At 34.6% G+C, this 12,843-nt stretch overlaps 1 protein-coding gene across 3 annotated transcripts in view; it reads left to right on the plus strand.

Moving 5' to 3' along the window:
- Window positions 1-12,843, plus strand: part of CNTN1 (contactin 1) — a 359,923-nt gene that overhangs the window by 267,720 nt on the left and 79,360 nt on the right. For 2 of the 3 annotated variants that reach the window (XM_078075892.1, XM_078075891.1), the window contains one exon: window positions 10,548-10,706. In XM_078075892.1, coding sequence (XP_077932018.1) covers window positions 10,548-10,706 — 159 coding nt within the window. Of the gene's footprint in view, window positions 1-2,095; window positions 4,122-10,547; window positions 10,707-12,843 lie in introns of those variants that run through there. The other variant, XM_078075893.1, reaches the window with a different exon arrangement.

A 12,843-nucleotide genomic window follows, 5' to 3' on the forward strand; every position in this document is an offset into this window, starting at 1 on the left:
TGTGACTTAGGATGTATCATTACATCAGCACAGCAGTGAATTCTGTCTTTCCTCTGCTACAGCACTTTTCCATTGTCGTGTTTGACTGCACAATACACTCGCAAGTCAATGCATATTCTGGCATAAATCCCAAGGCTTTTTTTTCCCCCTAAACAGTAACACACTGTTTTAATTTCTAATTATCCAATATTCACAGTCAGTAATGGTTGCTCTGTGGACACAAGAGGAGGTGAGGAAGTTGGCTGTGATTTATGTGTATTTCCCAGGGCAGTGGGGGAGTGCCAAGTCCTTTGACTGAAAGTGGACTGGGATGGTGCAAGTGAGTAAGACTTAGCATATTGAAGGGACAACCTTGAATCCACTTCATTTTAGAAAAGAAGTAATGCACAAATTTATCAGTAACAAATAACTTGTGATATGCCAAGATGTAGTGATCCCTTGTGTGAGTGTCACTAAATAATCTAGGGTCTGTCACACTGAAGAGCACACATCTGGGCTTCAGCTCCCTACAGTCTTGCTGGCTGTCAACAACCAGAGCTTGAGCAGCTCCACACGTTCCCGAGAATTCCTCCAGGAGCACAGGACCCTTACTGACAGGAGTATGTCAGATCTGTCTGGTACTGGTGTTTTAAACAACTTGGAGGACCACTGTCTGATATGTTCCTGTGTATGCTGGTAGCTATGGTGCCTAAATCAAGGAAATGATACTCCGTTGTGCAGCAGTTACACTCACTGTGTAAGTGTGCATAGTACCCTCTCGCCAGACTTAAAAAGTCAGGTTTCAGAGAAGCAAACTCTGGTAATATAGCAAAAACTACCAAAACTATTTAAAGGTGGAGGGAGGGGTGCATGGATGGAATATATCCAAAATTATTAATTTCACTTCTCATTGAAAACTTAGAAATCTCGACAAAATTTGCAATAAGTAGTCAGCAGAAGCAAGTTTTCTCGTAGATATTGTTTTTCATATTTAAATAGCTATCACCAGGGAGACAGTAATGGTTATAAAGTGGTCTACTTCTAATAATCAAATTATCCTTAGTTATGGTTAGGGGAAAGAGGTGGATGATCATCCTATGATTTTCTCTAATAAAATAGTTATTATATCATCCATGATTTTCTCTAATAACATAGTTAATATACACATACAGTCATTAAAAGATCTATATGGTGCAGTAGAAAAGGTATGACTTTTGGCATTAGGCAAACGTACCTTAGAAAGCCACTTCAGGGACACCTGGGTGGCTCCGTCGGTTAAGCGTCTGCCTTCAGCTCAGGGCATGATCCCGGGGTCCTGAGATTGAGCCCCTCATCGGACTCCCTTCTCAGCAGAAAGTCTGTTTCTCCCTCTCCCTCTGCCATTCCCCTGCTTGTACTCTCTCTCTTTCTCTCTCTCTGTCAAATAAATAAATAAAATCTTTAAAAAAATTTAAAATAAAAGAAAGCCACTTCACCTACTATTTAAGCTGTGGTCTTAACCTAGTCAGTTCATCACTATAAGATTCAGATTCCATATTTATGAAGAGAATAATAATAGTTAGAATTCACACATTGACCATGGAGACTTTTTATAAATATCTTCCTTTACTTCCTCCTCCTGTGCTTTTAATGTATATATATGCATAAAAAATAAATACCATATTACTCATGGCACAAATTCCTGTGACATCCATTCCCAAATACTGATTAGTTTCTTAGAATCATTGCTAAGTTCACCCTTTGTATTTTTTCTTAGTTAGAAGCCATCAAACATATGTTTTAGTAAGTAGACTTGCACTATATGGCATGAAATTACAAAGGTTCTAGTGTTTGTTTGTTTAAGGCAGTGGCGGGGGAAGGGATCCAGGTACAGCTCTTGTTCTTTAGAAAGGCAGTCACTGTTACTGGGGAATGGAGGTTTGATTGGGCCAAAGCTTGTCACTTTAGCCTTTTTTCTTTTGGACCCCCATCTCCAGTGTCTAGAAGAAGATGTTTTTCTTTGCTCTTATTTCAACTTACCCATCAAGGACTCATGGCAAATCCCCAAAGTACATGGCTTCCTGCCCCTAAATGGGCATCCACACTGTCCCTTCAGCCTTGATCTTTCCTCTTGCAGGTAAAAACAGAAAAGGTGGAGAGAAAAACATGGTGGATCCTTTTCTCCCCGTCTGTGCCAGCCTGCCTCCAACCTGGTGATCGTTGACACTCACCATTTGTGTGAAAGCTTTTTTTTTCTTTTTTCTTTTTTTTAACATATTATACTAGATTTTACTAATTAACTCAATATTATAGCTCCTGCAGTTTTCCCTTCCAATCTAGTTCTTAGAGGATTTTTCCTTTTGAAACTTCTAAACATACTTTTGAGCAGGAACATATTTTAAAATATAATTATATAGCTTCACTAATATGAAAAATGTCTAGTGAACTAACCTAGTACATCTTATAATGGCCAAGTGAAATTTTTGTGTTTTCATGTCCTGTTTTTCTTTGAAATTATATATCTCATAAATTAGCTCATTACCTGAAAAAAATTATGAAGAACTGGTGAATTTTAATACAAAAGTATTGCCACTGAATGGACTGTTTGATTTAGCCAAGCAGGTAATGAACAATATTGTTGTCAAATTCACTAAGGAGTCATCTTAATTAAGACACAGGCTAAGGGGCATTACTCCAGTAGTCTTTTGTATCCTGGTGCCATATATATATTCTTTGGCAAGAATGGATGAAAAGCAGCAATAAACAACTCACGACTGCCCATGGCTCTGTAGGGTTTTTGGCACAATTCCTGGGATTGGGAAGTGAAAATGGACAGCATGTGGAGAAAATTGTCATCTCGGTAGCGAGGTTTAAGTGAAGATACCAAGTCATTAACAGCATGTATGCGTATTTAATTTTATTAACTCCTACTGTCAGCCTTCTTGGATCTTTAATTTGGGCAGGAAGTTGGAGACTTTTACTGGAAGGACTTGAGGAGAAGTGAAGGATAAAAAGGAAGTGTATATAATTCTTTCTGGAACTGCTTAAATTTCATTGTTTGAAAATACTTTCATTTTCCCTCTTTGGTCAAAGAGATATGCTTAAAATTCTTGTTTCTTCACCAGAAATAGTTTTGCTCTGAAACAGGTTTATATTTAGGTATAGGGTATTATATGAACTTCTCATTTAGTAACTCAAGCAACTCCATCTGTTGTTGGAAGAACTCTCAGGAAAGCTTTGAGGGATATGGATATGACTCTTAAATACATATGCAGTGTTCTTTTTAAAATAATTCATTAGTCATCATAAAAGAATAAATGTTTCTGGCTCAAGATGTTACTTAATTTCCATCTTTTTAATTTTTTAAATTTTCTCATCTCAGTCATTGTCACAGATGGAACTGTCTTAGAGTTTAGACTAGAGATCCAGATCAATTACCATGTTAATACGATATTTAAAATTAATTTGAGATTCTCATGTACCTATAAATATCATCATGGAGATATATGCATGAATCATCATTGTGGGCATCTTCTTACATAGTTCATAATTGAAAGTATACCACCAAGACCAGATGGCAATATAGTTTGAAAAGAAAGAATTTAAAAATTAGGAAGGAAATCACATGACAAGTATGCCTTTCCTGGTGCCAGGAAAGGGAGAATATTCTTGTTTAAATAAACTGCATCGATGACAAGTACAGGTTCTACAAATTCATTGCTCTCCCTTTAGCCTTATTCTCATTACTAATGGATCTAAGTTCACTTTTATAAATGTTAGAGGTTAAAAAACTACCATACTCCTATTAAATGGTAGGGATATTTACCATTTAGCTTTATCTTAGGACAGCTTTAAACATTGACAAAATCACATGACATTGAACTGTATTTCATAACATTATGGTAGAGCCATTGTCTTAACTAATTTTGAGAACAGAAATAGGCCTGTAATAATAAAGGAACTTTAGCTGACACATGGAAAGAAGAGGAAGAAGTTGCTTATCCTAATATAACTGATGTTCTTTCAGTAATGTCATTTTAAGATTATTTTGTTTTAAAAGAGGAGATAATTTGTTCTGAAAAATTTTTGTTTCCTTAACATTCAAACTTTTCATTAAAATTGGCTATTTTAGTAAAAATAAACAATGAACCACAGAATATTTACATGTGGTGTTTGCTTTAATTACTTACCGGAAATTACAGGTAGAAAGAGTGATACTAGATATCTTTCATGCTTGCAGCAACTCTGGAACATGAAGGTTTCTATTAAATACATGTGCCATGTGGAAGGGAGTCCCAAAAGGACCAGGAGTTTTGGGGTCCGGTTGTTTAGAAAGTCCGGGTTTAAGAGGAAGAAAGTACACTTGTATTTAGCACTGCCTGAGGACTGGCATAGACTCAAGTGATGTCTGGGGTGTAGTCAAGGCTGCTCTGCAGCCCAGTGAATTCTGGAGGCTCCCAATTTCAAGTCTTCTATCCCATTTGACTCATCAGAAAATGTGTCTCAATTACTGACTGAGAAAATATGGTCAGACTATAGTGTGTGAGTAATCATTTTGAAAGTACTTTTTTGGGTGCCTGGGTGGCTCAGTTGTTAAGCGTCTGCCTTCGGCTCAGGTCATGGTCCCAGGGTCCTGGGATTGAGCCCCGCATCAGGCTCCCTGCTCAGTGGGAAGCCTGCTTCTCCCTCTCCCACTCCCCCTGCTTGTGTTCCCTCTCTCGCTATTTCTCTCTCTGTCAAATAAATAAAATCTTAAAAAAAAAAAAGTACTTTTTTTTGGCTATTTTTCCTCAAATGTCTAAACTCTTTTTCATTGAATGTTACTACATTCCTAAAGAAGAAATGACAAAATTGATAAATAATTGTGTTCTTGCTCATTTTTTCCTCTGATTACATATGAATAAGAGCTGAGTGGAAATCACATCTGTATTTTGTTCATACATAGGTATTTTTTCCTAAAGACACTCGTAAAATTCAGGAAAGACTAACAGATGCCTTTAGAGTGATCAAGAAAAACTGGGGGTGTATTGAGTATGAATTTATAGATGGGTGATGTGTTTATCTTGATTTATCTGAGTTAACAGATCAAGCAAAGATTTAAAAGTTATGATCAATGTATTACAGTTTTTGTCCTTTTTTCTAAAGTGTACAGCTGTGCCCAAGTAATTCATATGATTCCCAACAAGAAAGGTCTCCAAAGAAAAGCTCAATACCATTTTTGAATTTGATTCTGATAACGCTGTTTTAAATAATTGTACTATAGTTATTGAAAAGATGGTCTCATGGCAAATTGGTTGTGTTTACATCCTAGCTTTCTCATTTGCTAGCTGGATGACTATCGTCATTTAATCTCTCCATGTCTCTGTTTCCTCATCTGTAAAATAGGGAAAATAATGGCACCTACATCATTAGTTATTGGTAAGAATTATGAAAGATTTAGCAAGTACTTCAATATGATAAGGACTCAGTAAAATATTTTTATTAAAATATACAATATAAAATTTTTACTCACTAGGGTACCTGAGTGGCTAAGTCAGTTAAGCGTCTGCCTTTGGCTCAGGTCATGATCCCAGTGTCCTGATATCAAGCCCCACATCAGGCTCTCTGCTCAGCAGGGAGCCTGCTTCTCCCTCTCCCTCTGCCTGCCTCTCTCTCTGTCAAATAAATAAATAAAATCTTTTAAAAAAATTTTATTCACTGTTTTATGTCATGTAAATTTTATGTTGTTATGAGTTCACACTTGTTTTAAAAATAACAGACAAGCCCAAGAAAACAACAGGGTAAACTTGTCAGTATTCAGGTAGTTCTTTGGAGGTCTTTTGCAGACAGGCACATTTGGGTGACAAGATCTAAATTTCAAATGGGCTTTTTCTCATTTCATGTGGGTTATGCTGGAAAACCCAGTCTATTGTCCTGATTCTGCCCTCTGTTACAGACTAGCTGTGTAATGCTGGCCATAGCCCTTCTACGCTTCTGCGTCCTTTGTACAGATATTGGCTTACATGAGCTCTAAAATGTCTATGATCTATATTACATATTGAAGTGTTTCTGTTATTTGCCTGCAATCAATGATTTCATAGTTAAAACATTGAGAACCTAGAGGAATTTAGGGAAAGAGGGTATAGATGTTACAAATTGATACTGCATTGAACCACAGAGGATAGGGGACCATTCTGGCAATTTCTACAGTCCTTCAGTAGGTTAAAAAACAAGATAGAAACACATTTCGGTAATTGTAGACTCCTGCCTGACTTTGAAGAACCTACAACATAGAAACATAACACTAACAAGGACCTTGGTAGACCACTAATTATACCCTGTAGGTGAGATTTTATGGAGCATTCTCAATCAGCAATCTCTGAGAGGGATATTTCAAGCCAGAGGGAAAAAAATAGTGAAAAACAAGAATAGTAAGAGAGAAGGTAATGTAACTGGAAGGGAAGTATATAGTAGCAGCCTCTATGGGGAGAAGTATAGAAAGGTAACTCCTAGAAAGATAGAGATAGGGGCGCCTGGGTGGCTCAGTTGGTTAAGCGACTGCCTTCGGCTCAGGTCATGATCCTGGAGTCCCGGGATCGAGTCCCGCATCGGGCTCCCTGCTTGGCAGGGAGTCTGCTTCTCCCTCTGACCCTCCTCCCTCTCATGCTCTCTGTCTCTCATTCTCTCTCTCTCAAATAAATAAATAAAATCTTTAAAAAAAAAAAAAAGAAAGATAGAGATAGAGCACTGTGATTTTGAATAGGAAAAGGAGATGCAGAGTATCAACACTGAAGTTTGCACTGTTAATTCTATAAAAGGAGAATTTGGTCAGACTGTCGATAAAAAACAAAAAGAGAAAGTATACTTTAAATAGCTTTTTATCTCCTCCCCCAGATCTTTCTCATTTTTCTCCTCATTTCCTTCTCTTTCCAGCTTCCTACATATTTAATGGTAGTGAGAAGAATCGAAAGAAAGCTTTTACCAGCACTAGTCAGAGAAATATCCCAGTTCCTCCACACCCTCACCTGCAATCTTTAGTGATTAAAAACAAAAGAAAGAAAGAAAATGGAAGGCTAAAATAATTTCTAATCTAATGTATCTAGACATTTAAAATGCATGTGAAATTCCAAAGGTCCTTTCTATCTAAACAATGTCTCTGTTTCATTATAATTTAAATTTGGCATAAATAACATTCTTAGGAACCATTAGCTATCTGCCTGAGGACCACCTAAGATATTGGAAAGACATATTAGTAGAGTAATAATGAAATAAGCTGCATGTAACAGTCTATTTGCTTACATTTTTCCTGGCTTCAATTCTTTACTTACAGATTTCTTGGGAGTATACAACAATAGGAGTTTAAAGAGAGGGAGAGAGGAGGCAGAAAAAATAGAAACAGAGGGAAAGAGGAGGCAGAGAAAAAAGAAGGAGAAAGAAAGGAGGAAGAGAGAGAGAGAAAGGGAGAAAGGGAGGAGGAAGGAAGAAGGAACTCTTAGTCAGAATCATGTATTGCTTTTTTTTTCCCCACTGATGAAAGAATAACCAAGGGTGACCAGTTCCTAATGCCTTTTTGTGTGTGTGCTAAGGAACAAGTAGTTGCATTATTTTACTTTCTACCATAACACTTTTTTTCTCCATTCTGAGCAGAAAAAATGAACAAGTATTATCAGCTACACTGCTTTGAAAATCTTCCTCCTGGAGACAGTACAGTACTGGCCCTGAGTTTAACTCCAAGGCTGTGCAAGTTTGTCTCTATAGTACCACTCTGTTTTTGCTACATCCTGATTTCTTAGTACAAACGAAGGGACTACACATTCCCAACTTTTCCTCACCTTCAACAAATTTATCAGAAAACACTTTATTTTTAAGTGAAAACAAGTGGTAAGTGAACAATCTGATAAACAGATCCCTCCCAATTATTAACAAATACTAATAATTACTCCTGCTAAGTAACTCAGATGCCCAGAAAGCTCTTGCAGGAATAAAAACAGTAATACTTTTAGTAGCTAAAGTTTACTGAGGGCTTTTTATGGACTAGGTCTACCACTACCTTCTTTAAAGATATTGTTTCAATCCTAAAAAATGGTTCTATATGATCAACTTTTATTACTCCCATTTTGCAGATGAGAAAATGGAAACAATAAATTTGAAAAACTTGCCCAAGATAAATCAGGGCACAGAATTTTAAGTCAAGCCAATTTTAAACTCTGAAATCTCTGCCTTTAATAGTGTTTTTCTCTCAGGTATTTTCCAGGAGATATTTGGAGTCGATTACTAGATGGATAGGTCTACTCCACATTAACAAGTTACACTGCCACACCAGGGTTTTGAGGATTATCAACCAACACCTTTCCATTTGTTCTCTTAACTTCACCTCTTTATGATGATATTCAAGGCAAATGGAAGAAGGGAGCTTGTATTGTGGATGACTGCTATCTTTATAGAACTATGTGGGAGTTTAATTGTGATAAACTCATTTATATATGCACCAAAATATTTATTAAGAACCCATTAGAGGCCAGGCATATATCAGAGGGAAAAACTGTAAAGGTAATTACAGTATTTTGTTCAACAATGTCTCTCTTCCTTGAATGGATGACTGAGTAAAATTATTTTGCATATAGTATTCCAACAAATATGTTCATAACATACAACTCTAGTCTGACCTTTTAAAATATTACTCATTTGCCACTCCAAGAACTTCAGAGAATAACAGCAGGCAAATAATTTACACTTGCACAGTTAAAGCCTACCCTATGACAATTTTGTCTTAAATTCCCCTTAATATTTTCTTCATACCTTTGTGCTCAGAAAAAGTATCTGAATGCATGACTTTCTCTTCCTTTTAAAAATAATTTCCCTTATTTTTCATCTCTATTTTTAAATTTTAATACCCTGAAATATTCCATTTAATCATTGACTTGGGATGATGCTTTATGTGAAGTAAAGGGGTAATGAAAAATGCAGTTTTTTCTTTCTGAATATTGCATGTGTTCTATATTACTTATGTGTCTATTTTCATTTATTCTGCGTGTTGTATTTTTTACTTTTAATTAACATCAAGAAGTATAAGTACACTATTACAAATTATACATTTATAAAAGTTTATTTACCTTTCTATTCATATGTTATATACCTCCAAATAATAAAATTTACTGCCATCAATAGGATGTGTCTTGTGTTATTTTAGTATTAGCAGTAATATATTTGTGTGAATCTACCTACACCTCTTCCCCCTCAGGACCAACCACTAGGAGATTGTCTATACCTTTTCAAAGACCAAAACCCATTTGGAGGAAAAAAAAAGCCATGAAACCATGTAGGCTAAACATCTGATTTGATCAATAAATAGTAAGGCATTTATATTTAGCTAAGATAAAAACAAATGTCTTATTTAGTACTACATTCAATACGAAAAACTAAAGATATCATTTTAACAAAGTTGTAATTATATTTAATATGCCTAAATTAGTTGGGGATGGACCCTTTCTGGTGCAAAGAAAACAAGTGATAGTATTTTCTGAAATGTCTATTAAAGGATGTCTCTATTAACCGGGAAACTTCTTTAGCATTGTAAGCAATGGATGCCACTGTACCACTTAAAGCATGTTTTTTCTCATTTTTAAAAACAAGAAATTGTGATGCAAAGTATAAATATCTTGTATGCCATTATCATGGCATTTTTGCTTTCAATTATAGTTATTTATTTGCTGGTCCATTTCACCCTTTTCAAGACAAAAAGCTCTTCAAAACCCAGAAGTTATGTCTCATTTGTCTTTTCATTTCTACCACCAGGTACAGTGCTCTCATTGAATAATATTGGTGCTGAGTTAGGAAGCATCTATGAAAACCTATTTTTAACATTGTTTTATGTTTTGCATTAATAACTTTTCTGTCCTAAGCCTCTTCAATATATTATTCAATGTTTCAGGGCATTTCTGGTATATCTCTGAGTTGACAATTGTTTTCTACATTTTATAGAAGTAGAAATATTTCTTTTAATATTATTTATGCCTGTTATTATAACTAACATGAAATATATTATCCAAAATGATACATATAATCATTCCCAGATTGTATGTATTTTCTACTCCAAGTAAAATAAATTTCCAATAACCATTTAGGGATATAGAAAAGTATTTGCCATTTATGGGAGGCACAGTGAAATATTTGACTAACTATTCTCATATCTGGACTGAATTGTGCTACCATATCTGATTTATGCATTCGGCAAGCATTTCTTAAATTGTACTGTGCCACAATCTGTTAGGTCCTCTTAATGCCAACTGCATTTTCTAAGTCAAAGATTTTCATGTGTATCCATTTTATGAGCCAAAGATTGTCATATGTATCTTGAATGATAATGCCATTTTAAAATGATAGCATGTATCTCCTTATTTAAAAAGAGACACTGTGAAATCATTTAGTGAAGACCATAAGTACTATTATTATCACCTCTTATAGTTTATATTTAAAAGGAATGTGGTAACACTGATTATATTGTATAAATGTTCTTTGGATTAATTTCAAAGAAGATGCTTTTGTATTCTAATGTGCACTTAATTCACTAATTGGGATTCACTGATTCATTACCCAAATTTTCATTCCAGGCCCTCCAGGCCCTCCAGGTGGTCTACGAATAGAAGACATTAGAGCCACTTCTGTGGCTCTTACATGGAGCCGTGGTTCAGACAATCATAGTCCTATATCAAAATACACTATTCAGACCAAGACTATTCTTTCAGATGACTGGAAAGATGCAAAGACGGGTGAGTTTCATTTGTCTGATTAATCTGTACATTTTTTTAAATGAATTCCTTTATCAAAAATGAATATCTGGATTTTTTAAGGATTTCATCTACCTTGAAGTTCTTTCCTATTTTTAAACTTTTTTTTTTTAAGTATCCCAGTGCATTAGTAGTGAAGGAAACCACAAGGAACTTAGACATTTTAAAACTGCAGGGGAAGAAGCAGTGGGTCTGTATCTATAATGGGAAAGCAAAGAGAGGCCTCCTGGTTTTCTAATTTGAGCTCTGTGTAATTCTAAGATTTACTAGGGGAAAAAGAACTTTGGGAAATCTTTTTTTTTTTTTTTGGCAAATGACATCTATAGCTTATTATTTATGACCCATTTTTTACAATTATATAGGTACTATAATTCTGCATTTTTAAAAGCCACTTTCATTATAAATATTAATTTAAGCACCCAATTCTTATTACCATAACCTTTACTTTTCAAAGATGATCTTACCTGCTTTGAATTTCCTCAAAACATCTTCAAGGAAGTTTTGGATTTTAATTTTTTTCTTATATTAAGATTTTCTAAAAGTTGATCAGGAAAAAAAATAAATGAGTAAATGGGCTCCTTCCTGTCCGTAATTATTACATCCTCATTTGTCATGACTAGCCTGTAATTTCACACAGCAGTTTATCTCTTATAATATCAAAGAAGATAGATGATCCTTTTGATAAAATAACCTGCTTCTGTTTGTCATTTTGACATTATTTTTAAACAAACTTAGTGTTGCTAGAGTTTCTTTTAGATACATAATGAAGACATAGAAATATGTGCTCAGTTGTCATCAGAGGAGAGAAAAAAAGACAAAAGTGAATAAAATGTTTATCCTTTTTAAAAAAATGAAAAAGAATTAATCCCAGCGTATCCCAAACCTGCTCTCATTTTTGCTTCATCTTAAGGTAATGAGATTTATTTGTATTGATCACTGAGAGGTTTTAATTTAGAGTTAGTTTACTTTGATAATTTATTGCTATCATGGAAAATGAACCAAATATGAACTTGAAGCCTGTTATGAGGGTTTACATATATTCTAGTATTAAGTGATTCTCCACATAAGTGTATAGAATACACATGAGTTAGAAATAGGTAAAATATTTCTATTACATCATGTTGCTGAGTATAAGAGTTACTTATAAATATGCTTGGCAAAATCAGACCATTTGAAAAATTACCTAAGAAACCATTTAGATGTTTGATAAACCTAAAGTGTGGGCAGTTTCTATTTCTCTGAAGACAATGAAAATGGATGATAATGATGAAACTATAGATAATATTAGATATTTGGACAAATTGACACTGATTATAGATACTAGAGAACAAAATGTAATAAACACATTTAAAATTTTTGTTTGCTTTGAAAAAGGAATAATAATTGTAATCATTTCCATTAATTATGTATGCTTACTGGGTAGCTCAATTAAAATACCCTTCTCATTAAAAAAAAAAATCTATCTATCTATCTATCTATATATATATTCCACTAGAAAGCAAGTTCCATGAGGATAAAGATTTTGTTTTATTCACTACTCTATCCTTAGCTCCTAGATCATGGCCCTTAATGCTTATTTATTAAACACATTCACTGAGCCTCCGTTGTATGTCAGAACCAGTCCTACATGCTGGATATACACCTGACCATCCACGAAAAAAACAGAGAGAGGAAACACACACACACACACACACACACACACACACACACACACACACACACACATCAATCCTGCCCTCAAAGCTTTTACATTCTAGTAGGAAAGATGATGATGAACAAATAACAAATCACTGAACTCTACCTCTGAAACTAATAATACACTATATGTTAATTAATTGAATTTAAATAAAATAAAATTTAAAAAAAGAAAAGAAGAAAAAATAAAATGTATAGTAAGTCATATGGTGATTAGTGCTAAAGAGAAACATTAGAGAAGAGGACTCAGGCTGCAGGTGTTGCATTTTAAAAAGGGTGCTTTTGATATTAGTATAGTCACCCCAACTTTCTCATGGTTCCTGTTCACATGTTTTATCTTTTACAACTGTCAACCTATTTGTATCTTTGAATCTAAAGTATGTTTTCTGTTGAAACATATAGTTGCATCTTATTTTTTTTAATT

The sequence above is a fragment of the Halichoerus grypus genome, chromosome 6, assembly GCF_964656455.1.
Source record: "Halichoerus grypus chromosome 6, mHalGry1.hap1.1, whole genome shotgun sequence".
NCBI classification, from domain to species: Eukaryota; Metazoa; Chordata; class Mammalia; order Carnivora; family Phocidae; genus Halichoerus; species Halichoerus grypus.